This window comes from Hyaena hyaena, unplaced genomic scaffold, assembly GCF_003009895.1.
Source record: "Hyaena hyaena isolate Hyena2069 unplaced genomic scaffold, ASM300989v1 scaffold_56, whole genome shotgun sequence".
NCBI classification, from domain to species: Eukaryota; Metazoa; Chordata; class Mammalia; order Carnivora; family Hyaenidae; genus Hyaena; species Hyaena hyaena.
In genome coordinates, this window is record NW_024080688.1 from 1,731,054 (window position 1) to 1,750,574 (window position 19,521).

At 43.4% G+C, this 19,521-nt stretch overlaps 1 protein-coding gene across 4 annotated transcripts in view; it reads left to right on the forward strand.

Annotated features, from left to right (window-relative positions):
• The window catches only part of TAMM41 (TAM41 mitochondrial translocator assembly and maintenance homolog), a 47,972-nt gene that overhangs the window by 9,427 nt on the left and 19,024 nt on the right, over window positions 1-19,521 (forward strand). For all 4 annotated transcript variants that reach the window (XM_039231399.1, XM_039231401.1, XM_039231400.1 and 1 more), the window contains exons 4-5: window positions 3,073-3,223; window positions 16,285-16,430. In XM_039231399.1, the coding sequence (XP_039087330.1) occupies window positions 3,073-3,223; window positions 16,285-16,430 (297 nt within the window). The remainder of the gene's footprint in view (window positions 1-3,072; window positions 3,224-16,284; window positions 16,431-19,521) is intronic.

Below are 19,521 nucleotides of genomic sequence, written 5' to 3' on the forward strand. Positions count from 1 at the left end.
TCAGTGTTTCTTCTTAGTCCTCAAGCAGTAACCATTTAGAAAAATTCGCCTTTCTGGTCACTTGGGCTGGAAAACTTCTGTGGAAAGTGTCATTTGGTTGAGTATCTGAGCGCTAGGTAGAGCTGTGTTCTTTGTGACTATAACTTCACTTTTTACAATTCAAGGACTGTCTCCCTGTGACCGTATTATAGAGCAGCATGTGACTCTTTTTTTTTTCCTCTTTTGAAAGGTACTCACAAATCTCTCCGGAGTTGGGCTTTAGAAAGTCCCTTCAAGCGTTGCCCCTTCCTCTGTCCAGTAAAGACTTTCTCCTTGGCAGTGGAGCTAATGCTATCTGTGCAGTTCAGGTCGGGGCATTCCCAGTAAGATACAAACAGCTATTCACAAATCTGAGGGCTTTCTTTTTTTCCCAGGCCTCTCTGGCAGTGTCCCAAAAGTTCACTGGCTTTTCGCGCCGAACCACAAATAACAGTGCTGCCGAGCCAAGTCCCTAGGTCACCTTACACTGCAGAGCCCGACCAGCACAGGAGCGGTCTCCTGGATGGACAGTTTTCCTTTGAGGAAGGATGCCTTTATTTTTACTCTCTTAACCTTAAATAGCAAACAGGCTGCTTTTCTACAACCTAAGTAGAACAGCTCTCTTAGAGAACAAGTGTATTGCTTTGACTAAGAACATTTTTCCCAAAGTTACTCTTTGCATCTGTGATTGGTGAGCATCTCAGAATAACCTCTGTTTTCACTGAGTTTCTGTAAAAGCCGCCAGAAAGAGAGGATGAAGAGTTACTGAGCAGGACCTGGTGAATGAGAATGAAGAGCAGGGCTTTGGAAGTAAGCCTGTGTCACAGGGTTGTAGAAAGAGCTCTGGATAAATTGGGACCTACGTCCTCTCTTGGGGTGCTTCTCAAGGGGAAGTCTTTTAACCGTTTGGGCCTCAGTCTCCCCATTAGTAAGATGAGGAGGTTCTCCTTCTAGATCCATGACCCTATACAGAATACAAAGTTTGTGAAAGTTATTCAGGAATAAACATGAGCGTTATTATAGCACCCTGACATTTCTTTTAATCATCTTTCAAGATAAAAAATTAACCAGTACCCCCCCAAAAAAAAAAGTTAGCCAGAACAGATCCCTAACTGAATGCATGAGAATAATTCAAAATATTCAGAGCTGGATTTGCCAGCTGTAAGGGTGTTACCCTGATTTTTGCCATCGACTCATGATGCAACCTTGGGCAAGTCATGCTCCTGGGCTGCACCTTGGTTTTACTTTCTGCAGATGATTGCAATAATGCTAAACTCACCCAAGTGCCCAAAGGCTTAATTAAGGGCCATTAAGTGCCGTAATTACAAGGGAGGAGTTGGTAGTAGGGAATAAAGTGGCTTACCTACCGTTTGAGGGGTTTGGATGTTATAAATATTCCCTTAGAGACAAAGGTAGAGACAAAAGGTGAAAGATAGAAGTGAGGGTCTTAAGTTTATAAAATAGTTATGTTTTATAATATTGTTTTTCACACTTAAAAAAAGAAACTCTCTTTTGAGATAGACGTCCTTTTTCCTTGCCGTCCAGTAAAATTTCAGAGTTTCTCACAGTGTATGTCTTTTACGTGCCATCTTAATTTTTCTCAGAAGTCATCTTTCTTTGACAAATAAAAGGTGACTTAAGCCCTGTTTCCTAGAATGGGGGAAGACTTGGTGACAGCATTACATGGTGTGCAGAAAGTGAATACGTTTCACATACATGAGAGTCTTTATTAGGGGCTTTTAGACCCCTTCCTTGTTTCGGAAACCAGTCAGAAGCAGCCTGATGGCTTATGGATCATGCCTGGAGGGCAAATAGGCACAGCCACTCCAGGGAGCCAGTTGGCACTTGTGCTTCTGAGTATGTACTGGAGAGCAGTGGTTCTCCAAATGTGGCTCCTGGACCAGCAGCATTAACGTTCCTGGGAACTTGTTAGAAATGGACATTTTCAGGCCTGATGCAGGCCCACTGAATCAGAAACTCTGGGGATGGACCTAGTAATACGCATTTTAACAAGCTCTCCCAAGTGATCCTGGTGCTTGCTAACCGTGAGAACCTGTGGCTCAGAGAAGCTCTTGCATTGCACCCCAAGAAAGAGACAGAAGGAAGCTACGGGTCCATATGCAGTCTCTTATTAATCTAACCAACAACTTGATCAATTTGATTGTTATTAACCCCATTTTACTGATAAGGGATTAGGGCCATAGTCACAGAGCCAGTAAGAGGTGGAGCTGGGTCTTGAACACATTTTCTTGACTACAGCGCAGTCTTCAAAACAGAGAATCTCAGAGCAGACTGGACCAATTTGTAGTTTCATGGACTTAGGGGAAGTCAAAGAGAGTAGCTTCTGGTGTGTATTTAGGAGAAAAATCCTTTTTATTGATCAAAGCACTCACTCATTCACTAGTACATGTGATAGTTTACATTTGTCCCTTCATTCAGCCTTTGAAACAATTCTTCGGTGCACATTTATCTTCATTTTATAGATGAGGACTTAAGTTCAGAGAAGTTAAGTAATTTGCCCAAATTCACACAACTAGTAAATCCTTAGACCCGAGCCAGTACCTATCCCCCAAACCCATGCTAATTTTCTTTCCTTTTTCCTTAGTGAAGTTCAAAATCAGTTCAAAATAAAGCATGAAGTGCTTAGGTTATACATGGATAAGAACAAAGGTGAGTTCTAAACAAAGGAGTAAAATGCCTTTGTCTACCATGAAATTAAGTAAAGAACACTGAGAGTATAAAATTGTAAATACAAAATTTCCCGAAGGACAGTCATTCCTTTTATACGGACTTCTGTTTCAAAACCCATAGAGTTTATTCATTTAAGAAAAATATTTCTTTTCTTTCTTGTGTCATGATATCTTTGGTTTAGCATAAAATGCAAGCCTCTGGGATTGCTTATTAGAATAACAATTATTTCCGCCTCGACTGGCCTAATCTTCCAAGATCTTTAGGGCTAAGGGTTTGGGCCCCGTCCAGTGCATGTGTAAACCCGTAGCTTGAGCAATACGCTACTCCTGCAATTTTTCTTCCAAATGTTCTGCTTTTTTACAGGTGAAAATCATCGCAATGAATGAGAATGTTGCTCTTAGGTCAGCCCTCGATAAAAATCTGAAGAGCGCTGTGACCACGGCTTTCCTGATGCTCCCTGAAAGCTTTTCTGAAGAAGACCTCTTTATAGAGATTGCCGGACTCTCTTACTCAGGTTAGTGGATCTGCTGCTCACGTTTTCTGCAGGAAGATTTGTTGCGCAGACTAGCCTCGCACTCCTCACACTCCGCGGCCCCCTTCGTCCTGGGCCCTGTGGCTTCCTGTGCAGGTTACTTACCGCAGGAACCCCCCACGATGTGCCTCCTAGGTCTCTCCTCCTCCACATCTGCATATAGATCACCCCAGGGTCATCTTGCTGCTGCTATTACTGTTCGTTTTCATTTTGAAACAGTTTCAAACTGACAGGAGAGTTTCAGTGATAACACAAAAAACTCCCATCTACCCTTACCCCAGATTTGCCAATTTTAATGTTTCACCACATTTGTGTTCTCATTCTCTTTGTACCAGGGGTTTTCTGACTCTGGTGTGCCTCAGAAGCCCCTGGAAGGCTTGTGAAAACAGACTCGTGGGCTCCCTCGCACACAGCAGCTTTGGTAGGTCTGGGGGTGGAGCCTAAGGATTTGTATTTCTAGAAAGTGGATGATGCCATCGCACCTCCGCGGTTCCCACTTGGAAAACCACTGCTCTCTCTGTACCTGCAAATACTGTGTTCTGTATTCTTTTTTTCCAACTATTTGAGGGTAGGTTATTCATATCCTGTCCCCATCAGGCCAAATACTTCAATATATGTTTCCCAAGAACAAGGACATTCTCATACATAACCACAGTACGGTCACCAGATTCAGGAGGTTTATCACCGGTACAGCACTTATAGCAGATGACGATCCATAGTCCCTGTGTTATTGCTGGTCACAATGATGTCCTTTTTAGTGTCCCCAACTCCCCCCACCGCCTCAAGTACACGATCCAATCAAGGATCGTATTTATTAAGATGGCTTCTCTCTTTTATCTTTTAATCTGAAACACTTACTTAGTCTTCGCTTGTCTTACATGACGTTCACATTTTGAAGTCTCAGGCCAGTGATGTGTGTGCCCTATAAGCAGAGCTTTCTGTCTTCCAGGCCATCCATGGAGAGGCATCTGGAGATCATGTGTATATTCTGCTTCCTATCACACTTTCCCTCACAGACTGAGCATTCATTGATGGTTCTTGCTCGAACCAGTCTTTACTATGATGGTTACAAAGTGGTGACTTTCCAGCCCCACCTCTCCTCACCCCATTAAGGAAAAGCTTTCCCTTCTTCCCCATTCATTACTTTATTTATCAAATCTTAACGTCCTTCCCTTTCTCCTTAAACCAGTTGTGTTCCTCAGAGATGTCAAGGGCCCCTTCAGAGGGGAAGGGGAGAGCTGCGAAGATGAAGCCCCTGGCCCCTGACCCTAGCTGCAACCAGAGGGGAGCCCTCTTCCTGTTTGATGTAGTAAGGATCCACGTAAAACTTCATTTATAGAAAGAACTCTGCTACTTTTAAAATAGTTTCAAAACCACTGTCTTAAATAAATATCTTCTTTCCCAGCTTTTAAGTGTGAGTCAAGAAACTATGCTCAAAACACTGCAGAAGCAGTTTACACATTTACTGAATCCCTATACAGATAAGATTTCATGGAAATTTGAGGCTGAAAGAGACCATTAAGGTCTGTCCTTCAGTCTTTTTTTTCCCCCGAAAGGCCGCTAGCAGGACTACAGCTACACCTGCAATACTGGGCAGAAAGGAAGTGACGTAAGCTCAGTCTTGGTAGCTTCCCGCTCCACGTGGCAGTGGCCCTGCCTTTCAGCAGAAAGCGGAGGGGCAGAGGCGGTGCGGCCGGTAGCGGCATGAATGGGCCTGCATACAACGTGTGGGCAGAGGGGGCCACCTTATTAGGGTGAGGGCCTCCCCGTGCTCCCTTGTGAAGAAGGTTGGACCAGAACGTTTTATGAAGAGCTCACTTTGTGGGAGAACGATGCAGAGCCGATTTCTACTTTGCCCACACCGCTGCCTCTCTCCCATTCCCTCCCCCTGATCGACAGCAGCATAGCGGTAGCTGGAGCCTAGGAGCTCCCATACACTGTGAGCATTGACTAACGAAGTTTATCGAACGACATAACTGCCTGCACCTGTGAGCAGACTGTACTTTAGCGTTCAAGCTTCGACCAGGCGTCAGCCGACTTCTGCTTTGTCTCCTGGAGGGGCCGTGGTGTATCCTCCTGTATACTGTGACACAGGTACGGGGTGTTCAGTGAGTACTTGCTGACTCACAACAGTGTCACTCTCTGCTTTTGCTTCTTTCATAATGATTATGAAGGGCTGCTGGATGGCAGTGCCATACCAGACACAGATAGGTGAGTGCGTGTAGGTAGCTGAGCAGTAGGTGGGTCGGGGGAAGTTAGATACGTAGAAAAGTCGGTCATTTATTCCATCATTGAAACCTCACACAACAACCCTGTTCACAGCTATTTCTAGTGTGCCTTCCACGTGCCACACACTGCCCTGGGTCCTGGCTGTACCCTGGTGAGCATGACATGAGTGAGACTCCTCAGGGAGTTGCTGTTCTCTTAGGTAGAGCCAGGCAGTAAAGAAGCCGTATGGTCATTTCAGAGAACGGTAAGTGCAATGAAGAGAAGAAAATAAATCGGGACAAGGGCCGCCATTACCTTGGATCTGAGGTAGTGATGTCTGCGCTCAGGTCTCAAGTGGCAGGGAGCTTGCCCTGGACTCCTGGGAGAAGGGCCGAGAGACAGAGAGAGAGCTGCTTCCTACCAAGCATCCTCACCTTGGTGTGCCTGACTCGGCTTTCTCAGCTTCCGCTTTCTCCCATCTCTTACCTGGTCTCCTCTTGCTCTCTAACCATTATGTTATTTATTGCTTAGCCCAGATTTGGGTCTGAGAGTCTGCCCAAGGATCCCACATTACTCATTTCACTGAGGTTGGCTTCTTTTTACCGTAAAATGTAGGACACAACCTTGGTGCCTCTTCTCCAGAGGGAACTGAATCCAGCTCGGTGCAGTCCCTGGCTTAGGAGTGAGACGCTCCGCCAAGAGCACTTTATTCGGTTGTGTGGAGCTGGGGACATATTTTTCCAGCAGGACATTATGTGATGGTTGTTCCTAAGCCTGGACACAGTACACTCAATGGTCACCTCCTCCATAATATAATGGAATTAGCATGAAATTGTGAGGGTAGGGAAGGATCTAGGCCCTGCAGGTAGAACCTTTCTCAGGTATGAGACCTGCCTCAGGCCATGTGCTGAAAGGCAAGCTTTTCCTCTGGCCTTTCCTAGACTTCTGGGAACCTATCCTTGAACTGATTGGATTCTTTTTTTTTTTTTTTAATGTTTTTATCTATTTGTGTGTATGAGAGAGAGAGAGCGTGAGCAGGGGAGGGGCAAAGAGGGAGATACAGAATCCGAAGCAGCTCCAGGCTCTGAGCTGTCAGCACAGAGCCCGATGCGGGGCTCGAACCCACGAACCGTGAGATCATGACCTGAGCCGAAGTCGGATGCTGAACCGACTGAACCATCCAGTCGCCCTGAACTGATTGGATTCTAACCTCTGCAAACCATGTAACTCTCCCAAGCCCCCAGAATATTCCAAACTTCAAATTATCCACCAACCTCACTTTGATTTACAACGTTGACATTTATTTTGCACCATTTCCACGTGAGAGATAGTATGTTGTTCCTAACCTGCCCAGGTGGGCATTCCTTCTGGAAGGGGGCGGGGATGGGGAGACAGGAAATGTGTCTCTGTGAGTTACTGGGCAAGCTCCTGCCAGTAATTACGAGCAGAGACAAGGTCTGTCTGTATTACTAGTAGTAATAATAACCTCTTACGTTTTATATAGTATTTAAGGATCACTTTGCCTTGCGGGTCGGTATTGATGGCATGATTGTTGTAAATGATGGTGAGAAAGGAGTAGGTGGAAGATGAGAGGCTGCAAAATTGGGAAGGGGAAAGCTTTCTAATCCTTCAGTTATTCTTAGAAGTCAGCATTTAAGTAAACAGAAAAGGAAAACCAAATGAGCTTTAAAGGGTCACCTTGACCTTTCTCATGTAAGTACAAACTATTAAAGTGACTAATTTTACATAATGATCCTGGTTTAACATTTATCAAATGAATCAGCGTCCCATACCTCATGAAGAATTAAAGCTATAATTTCTGCTCTAAGGAACTTCACATTAATAAACACGCAGTCACGGTGAGTCAGTGATAGACTTAAAAACAACACGTAGAAAAGGCAGGGAGTGTGAAAGAACACGGCAAGTGCAGGGAAGAAGGAATAGATTGCTGTGACTGAAGTCCATGGCTCATAGCAAAAGAAAACAGCACTCATTATTATGTGCCAGGAACAACTCTCAATATTTTTGATTGAATAACTAGTTTAACCTTCACAGTAACCCATTCCTTTGATTGTGTGCTGATTTATTGCCCCATTTTAAGATGAGAAAACTGAGACCCAAATCTGTCTAAGGTCATTTGTCTGGTAGGTTAGTAGGTAGTGGAGCTATAAGTTTATTGTATTTTTAATTTTTTTGATGTGTATGTCTTGAGAGAGAGACCGAGCAGGGGAGGGCCAGAGAGAGAGAGAGAGAGAGAGAGAGAGAGAGAATCCCAAGCAGGCTCCACACTGTCAGTGCAGAGCCCAACATGGGGCTTGAACTCACATACCCTGAGATCATGACCTGAGCCAAAATCAAGAATTAGATGCTTAGGGGCGCCTGGGTGGCTGGGTCGGTTAAGAATCTGACTTCAACTCAGGTCATAATCTCACAGTTTGTGAGTTTGAGCCCCGCTTCGAGCTCTGTGCTGACAGCTCAGAGCCTGGAGCCTGTTTCAGATTCTGTGTCTCCCTCTCTCTCTCTGTGCCCCTCCCCTGTTCACACTCTGGCTCTCAAAAATAAATAAACACTAAAAAAAAAAAAAAATGGGTCAGATGCTTAACTGACTGAGCCACCCAGGCGCCCTTGGAGCTAGAATTTTAGCCCACCCTCTTCACCATTGAACTTCACTGCCTCTCGGGTATTTTGGAGAAGAGGTTCTTCCCTGGGCAGGCCAGGCCAGGCACTGGACACAAAGGCCAATGAAACTGGAATTTGACACCGTGTGCACCCCTAGGAGCCACGGGAGGTTTTGGGCTTTGCAAGAGGTGGGAGGTGCGTTGCCGTGGAAAGCTCATTTTGCCAGCACCGTGCAGGAGGCAGAGAGACTAAAACAGGAAAAAGTCTTACTCACTCAACAAATAATGCCCAGAGTCTCCTATGCCAAGCACTCTTTAAGCTCTGGGGATGAAAGAAGTAATGAAGGCAGGCATTGTCCCTGCCACTGTGGGGCTTTCATTCTAGTTGAAAAGTCAGTCAGCAAACACGTGGCAGCACCAGAGCCCGGCATGGAGGCGAATGTATACGTGTTACGTTAGTGTAACCAGGGGAGGCCTGGGGGAGGGACATCCGAACTGAGGACCACGGCTGAGGACCCATGAGGAGACCCCCTCACCCCCACCCCATGAGAGCCGTGCAGGCAGACGTGAGGATAGTTAGGACTGTGTCTGCCTTCGGCTGGCCGTGCATCCTCAGCCTCTGGGACGATGCTGGTGCACACAGTGGGTGCTCAGCACGTCTCTGTGGGGTGGACGGATGAGCCTGATGGTGATGAGGGCTCGAACTAGAGCAGCACCTCCACCAAGGACACAAATTCAAGTCACGTCCTTAACCTCTTACATCGAGTGTCTTATTTTGTGTCTTATTTTGTATCTTGTTTTTTTCTTTTCTTCAACATTGTATTACTTCACGGAAGTCAGAATTAGTGAACTATTTAAAAGCTGGGGCTCGGGTGCCTGGGTGGCTCAGTCGGCTAAGCGACGGATTTGGGTTCAGGTCATGATCTTGCAGTTCGTGAGTTTGAGCCCAGCATCAGGCTCTGTGAGCCTGCTTCGGATTCTGTGTCTCCCTCACTCTCTCTGCCCCTCCCCTGCTCTTTCTCTGTCTCTCTGTCTTTCAAAAATAAATAAATGTTAAAACAAAAAAATTTAAAAGCTGGGGCTCTAGAATCAGACGCCTGGATTCAAATCTCAGCTGCCCTCTGAACTTTTTGTCTTTGGGCAAGTTTCTTAGCTCCTTGTGACTCAGTTTCTTCATTTCTAAAGAAGGGTTATATATGGATTAAATTAAATCATACATGCAAAAGTGCTTAACAAGTGGCTGGCACACAGAAAATGCTCAGGTATTATTATCTTAGATGTGTGTATGTTTACACTAACACAGCCACTTGAGGTTGTAGACAAAGGAAAGAGAAAGACGGCAGTCAGCCGTGAGTTTGAAGACTAGCTTTGTAGAAGTGCTTGAACCTTTCTGAGCCCATGTTCTTATCTGTAAAACAAAAATAACTGTTTTCTAATAAGGTTTTCAATGAGATAATATATGTAAAAGCCCCCAACATCATACCTATTGATAGTTGGTGCTCAGAAAATGATTACTATTATTATTTATTACTGTTATGTATCATTGCTGGCCACATAAGTTTTTCTTAAGCTGAGACACCATTATTTGCTCATTCAGTGACAGATCAGTGATAGATGGACACTCAGGTTGGCCACATTTATCGTTTTATTAATGACACTGCTGTGAATCACTTTGGAGAAATTACTTTGTAGGGGAAGGGGGCAGAGAGGGCCATGAACTTCCTTGGAGATGTCCTCCAAAATGGAGTAATATTGTTAGTTATAAGAGTTACAAAACTTCTTACATGTTGACAAATAATGCCTGTCAAAATTTGGAGGCATTAGAGTTCACTTAGGTCAGGTGAATTATTTGGCCCGTTCCTGTCCTTAAGAGTGAAAAACACAATTAAGCACTCTTGTGTAAGAAAGAGAATGGGTTCCTTTCAACGTTAGATTGTCTGAACTCAGGCTCAGCTACTTCTAGGAATAAGACAAAGCGAGGAATTTACCAGCTGAGTGATTCTTGGAGGAAGAAAAATCAGTAATGGGTGCCAGCCCTCTAAAGTGTGAGTAAACATCCTTATTTCTGGACCCTGGTTAAAGCCAATGAAGAAACTTTCTCTGGAGTGATAGCTATTAAGATTTATTCTACGAGAGTCGCACCATCTGAAACCTTGCAAGCAGTGTCACTGGATAGCTTGCATATGGGAGATTTGACTATTTCAGTAATTTGGAAGCATATTTTTCTCTACTTGCCAAGCTTGAGTTTTTGCTGAAGCCTCAGTTGGAACTTTGTGCTTAGTCACTTGTTAATTTCTCAGAATGCAGTTCTCCAGAAGGAATATTAATTGTCAATAATGCCTTATGTTTATGGATTACTTACTGTGTGTCAGATATTAGTCTAAGTGTTTTACATGTATTAACTCATTTAATCCCCGAATCTTATAAACTAGCTACTATCATTGATTCCATCTTACATTTGAGGATACTGAAGCCCAGAGAAGCTAAGTAGCTTGTAAGCTTGGGTTTAAACAAAGGTCGTCTGGTTCTAGAACCTTTGCTCTTCTACAAAGGGTCTATGGTGGCTGGTGTGATTCCTGGTTCATAGCTGGGACAGCCTTCCCCCAGGCCTCAGGGCCCTGAGTGTACCTCCCCTCCCTCCATCCCCCCCCCCCACTTTGTCATCTTCCTCTGCTTGTGTTCTCTTCATAGCACTTCCTATTGTCTGAAATATTGGTTATTTTATTCATTTGTTGGTTTGTCTTTGGTCTGTGTTCCACTATTAGAATGTACAGGGCAGAAATGTTTGTCTTTTTTTGCTCACTCTACCCCATGCTTACGGTGGTGCCTGACACGTACTGGGTGAATGAACAGATGAGTGGCTGTCATATTGGTCCCTTCCTGGATCAATATCGTAAACCCCATTCCTCCCGTCCCTTACTATACTCGTCCATTTTGTGTTCTCTAAAGCATGGAAAAGAAGGGTGATTCAAATATTTGTCACCAAGTGCATCAGCTGTTTATTCTTACCTCCTTTTCTTCCACGTTATGCGTTAGTGCGATATGATGTCTTTTCTGCAACCATGGAGATATTTGGGGAGTTGCGTTTTGAGTGGTGTGCTAGACCGCCTTCTAATAATGCTGCCTTAGTCATCTGTGTTCAAATAGGTATTGTTTTGTATACACGCAAAAGAATGAAGTTGGACCCCTAATTCATACTATGCACAAAATTAGTTCAAAATGGATCATGGAAATAAGAGCTAAATGTAAGAGCTAAAACTATAAAGGTCTTAGCAGAGTGGCTTTGGGTTAGGCAGTGGTTTCTTAGATATTCACCAAAAGCACCAACAACAAAGAAAAAGTAGATAAAATGGTAAAACTTTATGAAAATTAAACTTTCATGCTGCAAACAGTACCCTCAAGAAAGTACAAAGGCAGCCAACAAAATGGGAGAAGAGATTTACAAATCATACATCTGATAAGAGTAGTACCAGAAAGTATACAAATAACAAGTAAGCGCATGAAAAGATGTTCAGCATCATTAGTCGTTAGAGAAATGCAGTTAACACCACAGACACAGTGCTTCCTACAATGGCTAGAATAAAAAAGACACGAGTAAGTGTTGATGAGGATGTGGAGAAATTGAAACTCTCATGCATTGTTGGTGGGATTATAAAATGGTGCAGCTGCTTTGGAAAAACAGTTTGGCAGTTCCTGAAAATTAAACATAGTTACCATATAGCCCAGAAATTCCACTCTTAAGTATCCATCCGAGAGAAATGAGAACACATATCCTCACGAAAACTTGTACACAAATGTTCATAAGCAGCATTATTCAAAATAAATAGCCCAAAAGTAGAAACAACCCAAATGTCCCTCAGGTGAGGAGTGGATAAAAAAATGTGGTGCATCCATCTAGTAGACCATCATTTAGCCATGAACAGGAATGAGTTACATGCTACAACATGATAAACTTTGAAAACATAACAGTACCTCATAAAAGACCATTTATTGTACAATCCCATTTACATGAAATGTCCAGAATGGGCAAATGTGTACATACAAAAAGTAGATTAGTGTTTATCTGGGGCTGGGGATGGAAGGGTGGAGGGAGACAGAGAGTGGCTGCTAATGGATACGGGGTTTCTTTTAGGGAGGCCAAAATGTTCTAAAATTCATTGGCTACATAACCCTCTCATATATCCTAAAAATACTTAAAACATGAAATTGTATGTTTTACATGTGCGAATTGTATGGTATGTGAATTACATCTCAAAAAAGCTGTTCAAAAAATATTATTCTGCCATATCAGCATCCAATTTGGGCTACTGTTCTTAAACACCACCACATAAGAAATTCTACTTGTGTAACCCTCACTGAAATGATCTGTTTCCATAGCACTTCCTGCCTCAAATAGTACGTATATGTTTATAGCTCTGATGTCTGGCCCAGCTCCTGGTACTTACTAGCCACCCAAATAGTTATTGAACTGAAAAAATGGCAGTGTTGCAGTTAGTTTAAGAGGGAAAAATTAGCCAGTTATTATCTTCAAGGACTCAGGGCCTCCTCTGCCCTCTCTCCTTTCCCGTCCTGTGTGCATATCATAGCAACAGTAACTGTCTGCTTTCCCATTTACAAAGCATCCTCTACTGCCTTAGCTCATTTAGATCTCAAAACAACTTTGTGGGGTGCCTGGGTGGCTCAGTAGGTTGAGGGTCCACCTCTTGATTTCAGCTCAGGTCCTGATCCCAGGGCTGTGAGATCGAACCCCGTGTCAGGCTCTGTGGTGAGCATGGATCCTGCTTGGGATTCTCTTTCTCTCTCCCCCCACTTGCACATTCTCTCTTTCTCTCTGTCTCCTCTCTCTCCTACTCTCTCTCAGATTAAAAAAAATAATAATAAGAACAACCTTGTGAGGTCAGTATGATTGTCACAGCCACTTTACAGAGAAGAAACCGACTCAAAAAGGTTCATCACCAGTCTCCCCCCTCCCCCCCGCCCCCAGACCCTGCCAGACTGCTCGGTGCAGCCCCTCACATCCCTACATTCATAATGAGGCCCCTGACCCCTGGGGGCATGCTAGAATCACAAAGCAGGCCGACTACACACAGTTCACCGGTCTCTGGGTTTGTTTCATTTCAAAGTCGAAGAGAAATGACCCTTTTGGTTACCCGTGGTTGTGAGCCTGGCATTTCTCTGGCTGGAGCGGTCAAGATTTAAACTTAGCAGTCAAGGTGTAAAATAAATAAAAGTCAGCAGTCGGTTTTTCTCAATCCCTGGGTTTTGTTGCAAACATCTGTGGAGGTAAGAAAACATGATTCTTAGGATCAAAGTGCCAGGTCATGCCATGCCCACAACTCCATTCCTGTTGCTCTGAAGAAGCGGGTCGTAAGCCCATTTGCTTCCTCTGCCCTGCAGACAACCTAGTTGCGCGGCCCGGCAGCCAGAGAAATTCAGTTCAGCGGACACTACCGACGTGCCTTCCCTGTGCCCGGCGGCACACAAGAAGCTGGCGGTGCGGGGGGGGATGAGGCCCAGCCCTCGTTCTCTGAGAGCCCCTCGTATCTTCCAGGTCTTTCCTTTAATCATGACACGCCGTTGTTCTTTGGGGGGAGGATTTGGATTAGTCGGCTTTTACATTTTAGTAAAATACAGCCACTCTCTAAGAAAATTACTGTCTAAAATACAAGAACACTTCATTGAATGTACAGAAAGAGAAGAAATGACCCAAATGTTTAGAACTCAACAGTGGTGCACACTGATCTTTCACTTCAGAGCCAGCCAGGTTGGATTCAGAGTTGGAGGACCTTTTATCCCTTCAAAGATTGACAGAATCCATTTATAGGCTCTAAATACAAGCAGGAGGATTCACACAAAGGAAAGGTGACCCAGCTGCCCCTCCATTCACATTTGCCAAAGTCCGCATGTCCGCATCCCGTGCATCTATTTAAAAATGCTAGAAGTAGTGTGCCAGCATTATAGAAGTGAGGGAAATGGAGGAAAATTGCAAAGTAGAGTACCCCTAGTCGCCTGAAATGTCACCTAAAATGTCACCACGCTGATACTGAGGGGTGGCTGGACCTTTGCACCTCAGTCTCCTCATCCGTAAATTTGGGAATACTTAGTAGCTTCTTCAGGAGGCTTTGCCAGGACTAAACAAAGTTAACAGTGCAATGCACACACATACCACAAAAAGCCCACAATAAATGTGTACTTATTAGAGCAAAAAGAACAGTTTTCTGTAATCTTTTCGTCTTGCTTTTCCTGTTTGTTTTTTTACACAAAGTTTTCTTGTACTTTTGTGTCTTAGTTTCTTGCTTATTATTATATGATCATTTTCCATGTCGCTGTGTGTGATTACTGTAATTTTTTAATGGCCGCACACTTGTGTGGTAGCGTGTGGGTGTGCCGCTGTAATTTATCCATTTCCCTGCTGTTAGACGTTTGGGCTGCTCCCAGCGTTTTGGTATTATAAATAGCACCTCGGTGCACAGTTGTATATATGTAGCATTTTCACTTACTGGGAAATCTCAGGCAGGTGACTCCAGCTCTGTCTGTGTTGCCCTGATGCTGACTGGGATCAGAATCTACCTGATAGGGTAGGGGTGGACAGATTGACGTGGTAATACAGCAAAGCACTTGCAACAGGGCCTGGCATGTACCAGATGCTCAGCGAACATTACCACCTCACCGCTGTCTGGGTCTGTTTCTTCAGGCTCGCTCTCCAGAGATGGGGCTGTTCATTCCCTGCTTTCCGAAGGACTTTACCAGTTAATGAAGTCGACAATATATGAAAGGTTCGATTTCTCTACACAATCTCTGCCAGTCATCCCAAGATTTAACTATGTAACTCTCTTTCCCTTTAAAACAATAGTGGAAAAAAATAAGTTTGTTCATATTTGGGCAGCCCGTTATGGCCGGAACTCACTTCTGCTCACTGCCTTGAACAGACCTCATTCACAAAGATTGGGGTCCAGAGGCTGTTTCTCAGTCTGTTTTCATGAAGCTGGCAGTCCCCTGCGGCTTTCTGTAAAATCATAGCATAAATTGGTCCTCGGAAGCTTCAAAACCCATACATTTTACTCCTTACTGAAGTACCTACTATTGGGTATCTTTATTTTTTTTCCCAAAACAAAGCAAAAGTTTGCTCTAGTAATACCTGTTGTGGTCCATGAGAATTTCAGTGATCCCTCCTCTCCTGTCTCCCCAGAGGAAACGGACTAGCAAGGTTAACCGTATGTCTGGGTTTGCCCAGTTTTTACTTATCCTAGTATAATTATTCATCATGCCCCCTTCACTCTCAGAAGCGACCTCATTTGGATGATGAATTACATTGTCACGTCTCACCTGGGAATTAATTCCTCAGCCGCTGGGGCATCTCCCTACACTTGCTACCTCATTTGCATGGACGACTTTCTCCCCCTCTCCAACAGAAGTTTCGGCCCCAGTGCTTTCGCCAAGCTTCACCTGGGAGGCCCTCACATGTGTCCAGCCTGTTTTGAATGCAAGCTAGCCCAGTAGGCATTCCCTCATGTTCTCACATTGTATCATCTTTTTCCCCCCTCCCTGTATCTTGCTGATAATTGTCAATGGCATAGGCAGGCAAGGGCACTTAAATTTGTGTCAAAAGTGGCTCTTTGTCCTTCAGAACTGTATATTCTGCAGCTCAATTCCCATCAGCAAATGTAAGGGACATTCCTCATTCCTCACCACTCACAACTTAAAAAAATGATAGATACCTGCTTTCAAGAAGTTCATCTTAAATGTAAACCTCTTCTTACTAGGACTTTTAACACCCACTGCTCTTGCCCCTTATCAAATATAAGGCTCTTTTATATTCATCAGGTCTCTCAAAGGCACTCACACAAACACAGCAAAGAGGTTCAAGCTGAGCTCCATGGTTGGTCCCAGGCAGTTTTGTTCACAGGATGGGCCATCATAAGTACGGGCCTTCTGCACTAGGAAAACAAAAACAAAAGTCCGCTCCTCAATGATGATTACCTTTTGCACTTAGGTAACTGTACTTTCACCGGCATAAAGGGCTTTACGATTTGGAGGCTCCCTTTTCCCCAAGAACAAGTGTCCGCATTCCTCGGGGAAGGTGTTCGTGGCACAAAGGAGGAACGGCAAGTGTATTGAATGTGGGATGCTGCTCTCTTGAGCTAGTGCAAGGTGAATGTTGGCGCCGTAGTCGTGGGTCGCCTCAAGGAAATCTGTTTTTCCATTTGTTTTAACCAGGCGACTTTCGGATGGTGGTTGGAGAGGATAAGACAAAAGTGTTGAATATCGTGAAGCCCAACATAGCCCACTTCCGCGAGCTCTACGACAGCACGCTGCAGGAGAATCCCCAGGTGGTGTATAAAGTCCAGCAAGGCCGACTGGAGGTAAACCCACCCCCGCAATAATTTACATGGCTTCTAAGGCAAGAGCTATTTTAAGGGGAAGAAAGAAGGGTTAGAACAGTATGACTCCTGTGATAACATTTGCAGTTTAAAAAAGTTTCATATGTAAACATACTCTTCAGTGTACTTGGAATAATACTAAAAAGTAACCCAAGAGACCAGTAGTGAGGGGCCACCTTTGGGGAAGGGAACTGGAACCGACTTGGTAGAAGGACTGTCTTCACCAGGTGTATCTTTTTTGCCATTTGAAATTCTTAGTATGCATACTAATTACCAATCAAAAATGAGTGAAAATAAACTCTCGGATTTGCTTTCTTTTCATCTCCAATCCCATTTGTGTCCCAGGATGTAACCTTACTGACAGTTTGGCATATATTCTCCCAGATCTTTTATTTATTTATTTATTTGTACGTATACACATGTATGAGGAAGTTTGGTCTTTGGTTTTGTTTTATATAAATGGACTCTTACACATATTATTCTGATGCTTATTTTTCCCCACTTGTTATGTTTATTATGTCTGGAACTTCCCTCTTAATGTATCACATAAAACTTTCTTTCAGTGTATCTTTAAAAATTATATTAGTAAATATTTGAAAATAATTATTAAAGAGCTCTTCCTTTGACGAGAGTAATTTGGATTTGATTTTTTTAAACTGTAGAGACCACAGATTTTTTTTTTAATGTTTAGCGTAAAGAACACTGTGTTTTACCTTTTTTTTTTTTTTTCTTTTTCTGAAGAGACAGAGAGGGACAGAGCACCAGCAGGGGAGGGGCAGAAAGAGAGAGGGAGACACAGAATCCCGAGCAGGGTCCAGGCTCTGAGCTATCAGCACAGAGCCTGATGCGGGGCTCAAACCCACAGAAGTGAGATCATGACCTGAGCCAAAGTCGGAGGTTCAACCTACTGAGCCACCCAGGTGCCCCTGTATTTTACTTTTTTTAATGCTCTTCCTCTTCCAAATAAAAGGAGCACCTAATAAAGTTTTTTTTTTAATTTTTACTTTTCTCAAAGTAATGCATGCATGTGGGTTTTTTAAAAGCCTATTTATTTTGAGAGAGAGAGAGGGCAGGAGGAGCAGTGAGAAAGGGAGAGAAAGAATCCCAAGCAGGCTGTGCACTGGCAGCGCAGAGCCTGATGCAGGGGTCAAGCTCACAAACTGTGAGATTATGACCTGAGCTGAAACCAAGAGTGGACAATTAAGCAACTGAGCCACCCAAGTGCCTCAACATGCATGTGGTTTAAAAACCAAGTGGCACCTCACAGTTTATAACAGGAAGTAGAGGCTCCCTACTGTGTACCTTCCTACTCTTCAGTGCTGCTTCCCAGAGGTGAGCTTCCATCCGGCTAGGAGGCCCGTGTTTCCCTCCGTGTCTCTAAACAATATGATTTGACTGTTATTTCTTGATTTTTTTTTCTCTCTTATACTTGATTTTTGTCACCCGTCTATGAGACAAAAGGATTTTTTTACTCTCTTATTCCTCTCCCATCAACGTCCATTCACGCATGTGTGTGCACACCCCCCCCCCACACACACACTTCCCTTCCTGCCTCACTTCCTCTTGCTTCACGTATAGTTATTTCATAATTTTTGGTTAGGTTAATATTCAATATTTACTCTAGTATGACAACTTACTTTTCTTCATTGCTGAGGTATAAACTATGAAACTTCCTTTCCTGAACAAATTTGTTTTTCTCGGAGTTAATAATTGTCTCATTTTCTTCATTTGCTTGGTTTTCTTTGTACCTATCACTAATCCATACCGTCTTACAAATCTTTTAGTCTTTCCCCTTACAGGCAAACATTGGGTATTTTCTGTTTCTTTTTTTTCTTGGGGACACTTCTTCCTGGAGCCCCGTGTGCCCTGTTTTTTTCTGTACTGGTTGTTTTCTAGGCTTGCTGCACAGCTCTTCTCCTGGACCTTCTTTTTGTTATTTCCCTGGGGAGTTTTCCTGCCTCTCTTCTTGGGTAATTTTTTTTTACTTTCTGCATCTTTTATCTTCCTCTTTCATGGTAACACTTTAATTTTGGTGAAGTATACCTTTTAGTTCTAATGTCAGTTGCGAGGAAGGTAGATTTTTTGAGATCATGTACATCTGAAAATTCTACCTGTGCACTGACTGATGGGCTACCTATCACATTCTAGGTTGGAAATAATTTTCCCTCAGACTTTTTAAGTCGTAGCTTCACTTCTTCTAGTTTCTAAGTGTTGTATTAAAAAGTTCAGTGACAGGGGTGCCTTGGTGGCTCAGTTAACGTCCAACTCTGATTTCAGTTCAGGTCATGATCTCATGGTTTGTGGGATCAAGCCGCACATCATGGGATTCTCTCCCTCTCTTTCTACCCCTGCCCTGCTCATGTGTGTGTGCTCTCTCCCCTCTCCCTCTCAAAAATAAATCAATAAACTTAAAAAAAAAAAAAGTCCAGTGACATTCAGTTTGCCTATCCTTTAGATGTGACCTTTTTAGCTCTTGGACAGTGTTTAAGATCTTTTCCTTTTTTCTGATATTCTTAAATTTCATGGTGGTTTGTCTTTATATACAGGTTTTTCACCACTATTCTGGTACTTCATGAGCCTTTTCAGTCTGGAAATTCATGAGCTCCAGTTCTAGGAAGCTTTATTATTTCTGTAATTTTCTTCCTACCCATTTTCTTACTTTGCTCTTTCTGGAATTCCTGTTAGCTGGATGTCAGACCTCCTGGTTTGATCTTTTTTTATTTCTCTTTTCTCCTTCCTATTTCTTTGGAGGTTTTGTTCTGCTTTCCAGAAGGAATTTTCAAATTGGTCTTCTAGCACTCCTACTGAATTTTTCATTTCCTCTGAATGTTCTTTCTTCCTTATAGCATCCTGTTCTTGTTTTACAAATGCATTAGCCTTCCTCGGCCCTTTAGTGGTCTTCATTATAATTTTTGAAGTTTTCTCTTTCTTCCTATGTTGTCTCTATTTCTCTTAGATACGTTTTTCTTTTGATTCACTCTTGTCTGGTGTTAGCTTTCCTCAAATGTTTGGGTATCCTTTGTGGACTGTTTTTAAAAAGCGAGGCACTTTTCAAAAATGCAGACTGGAAGTT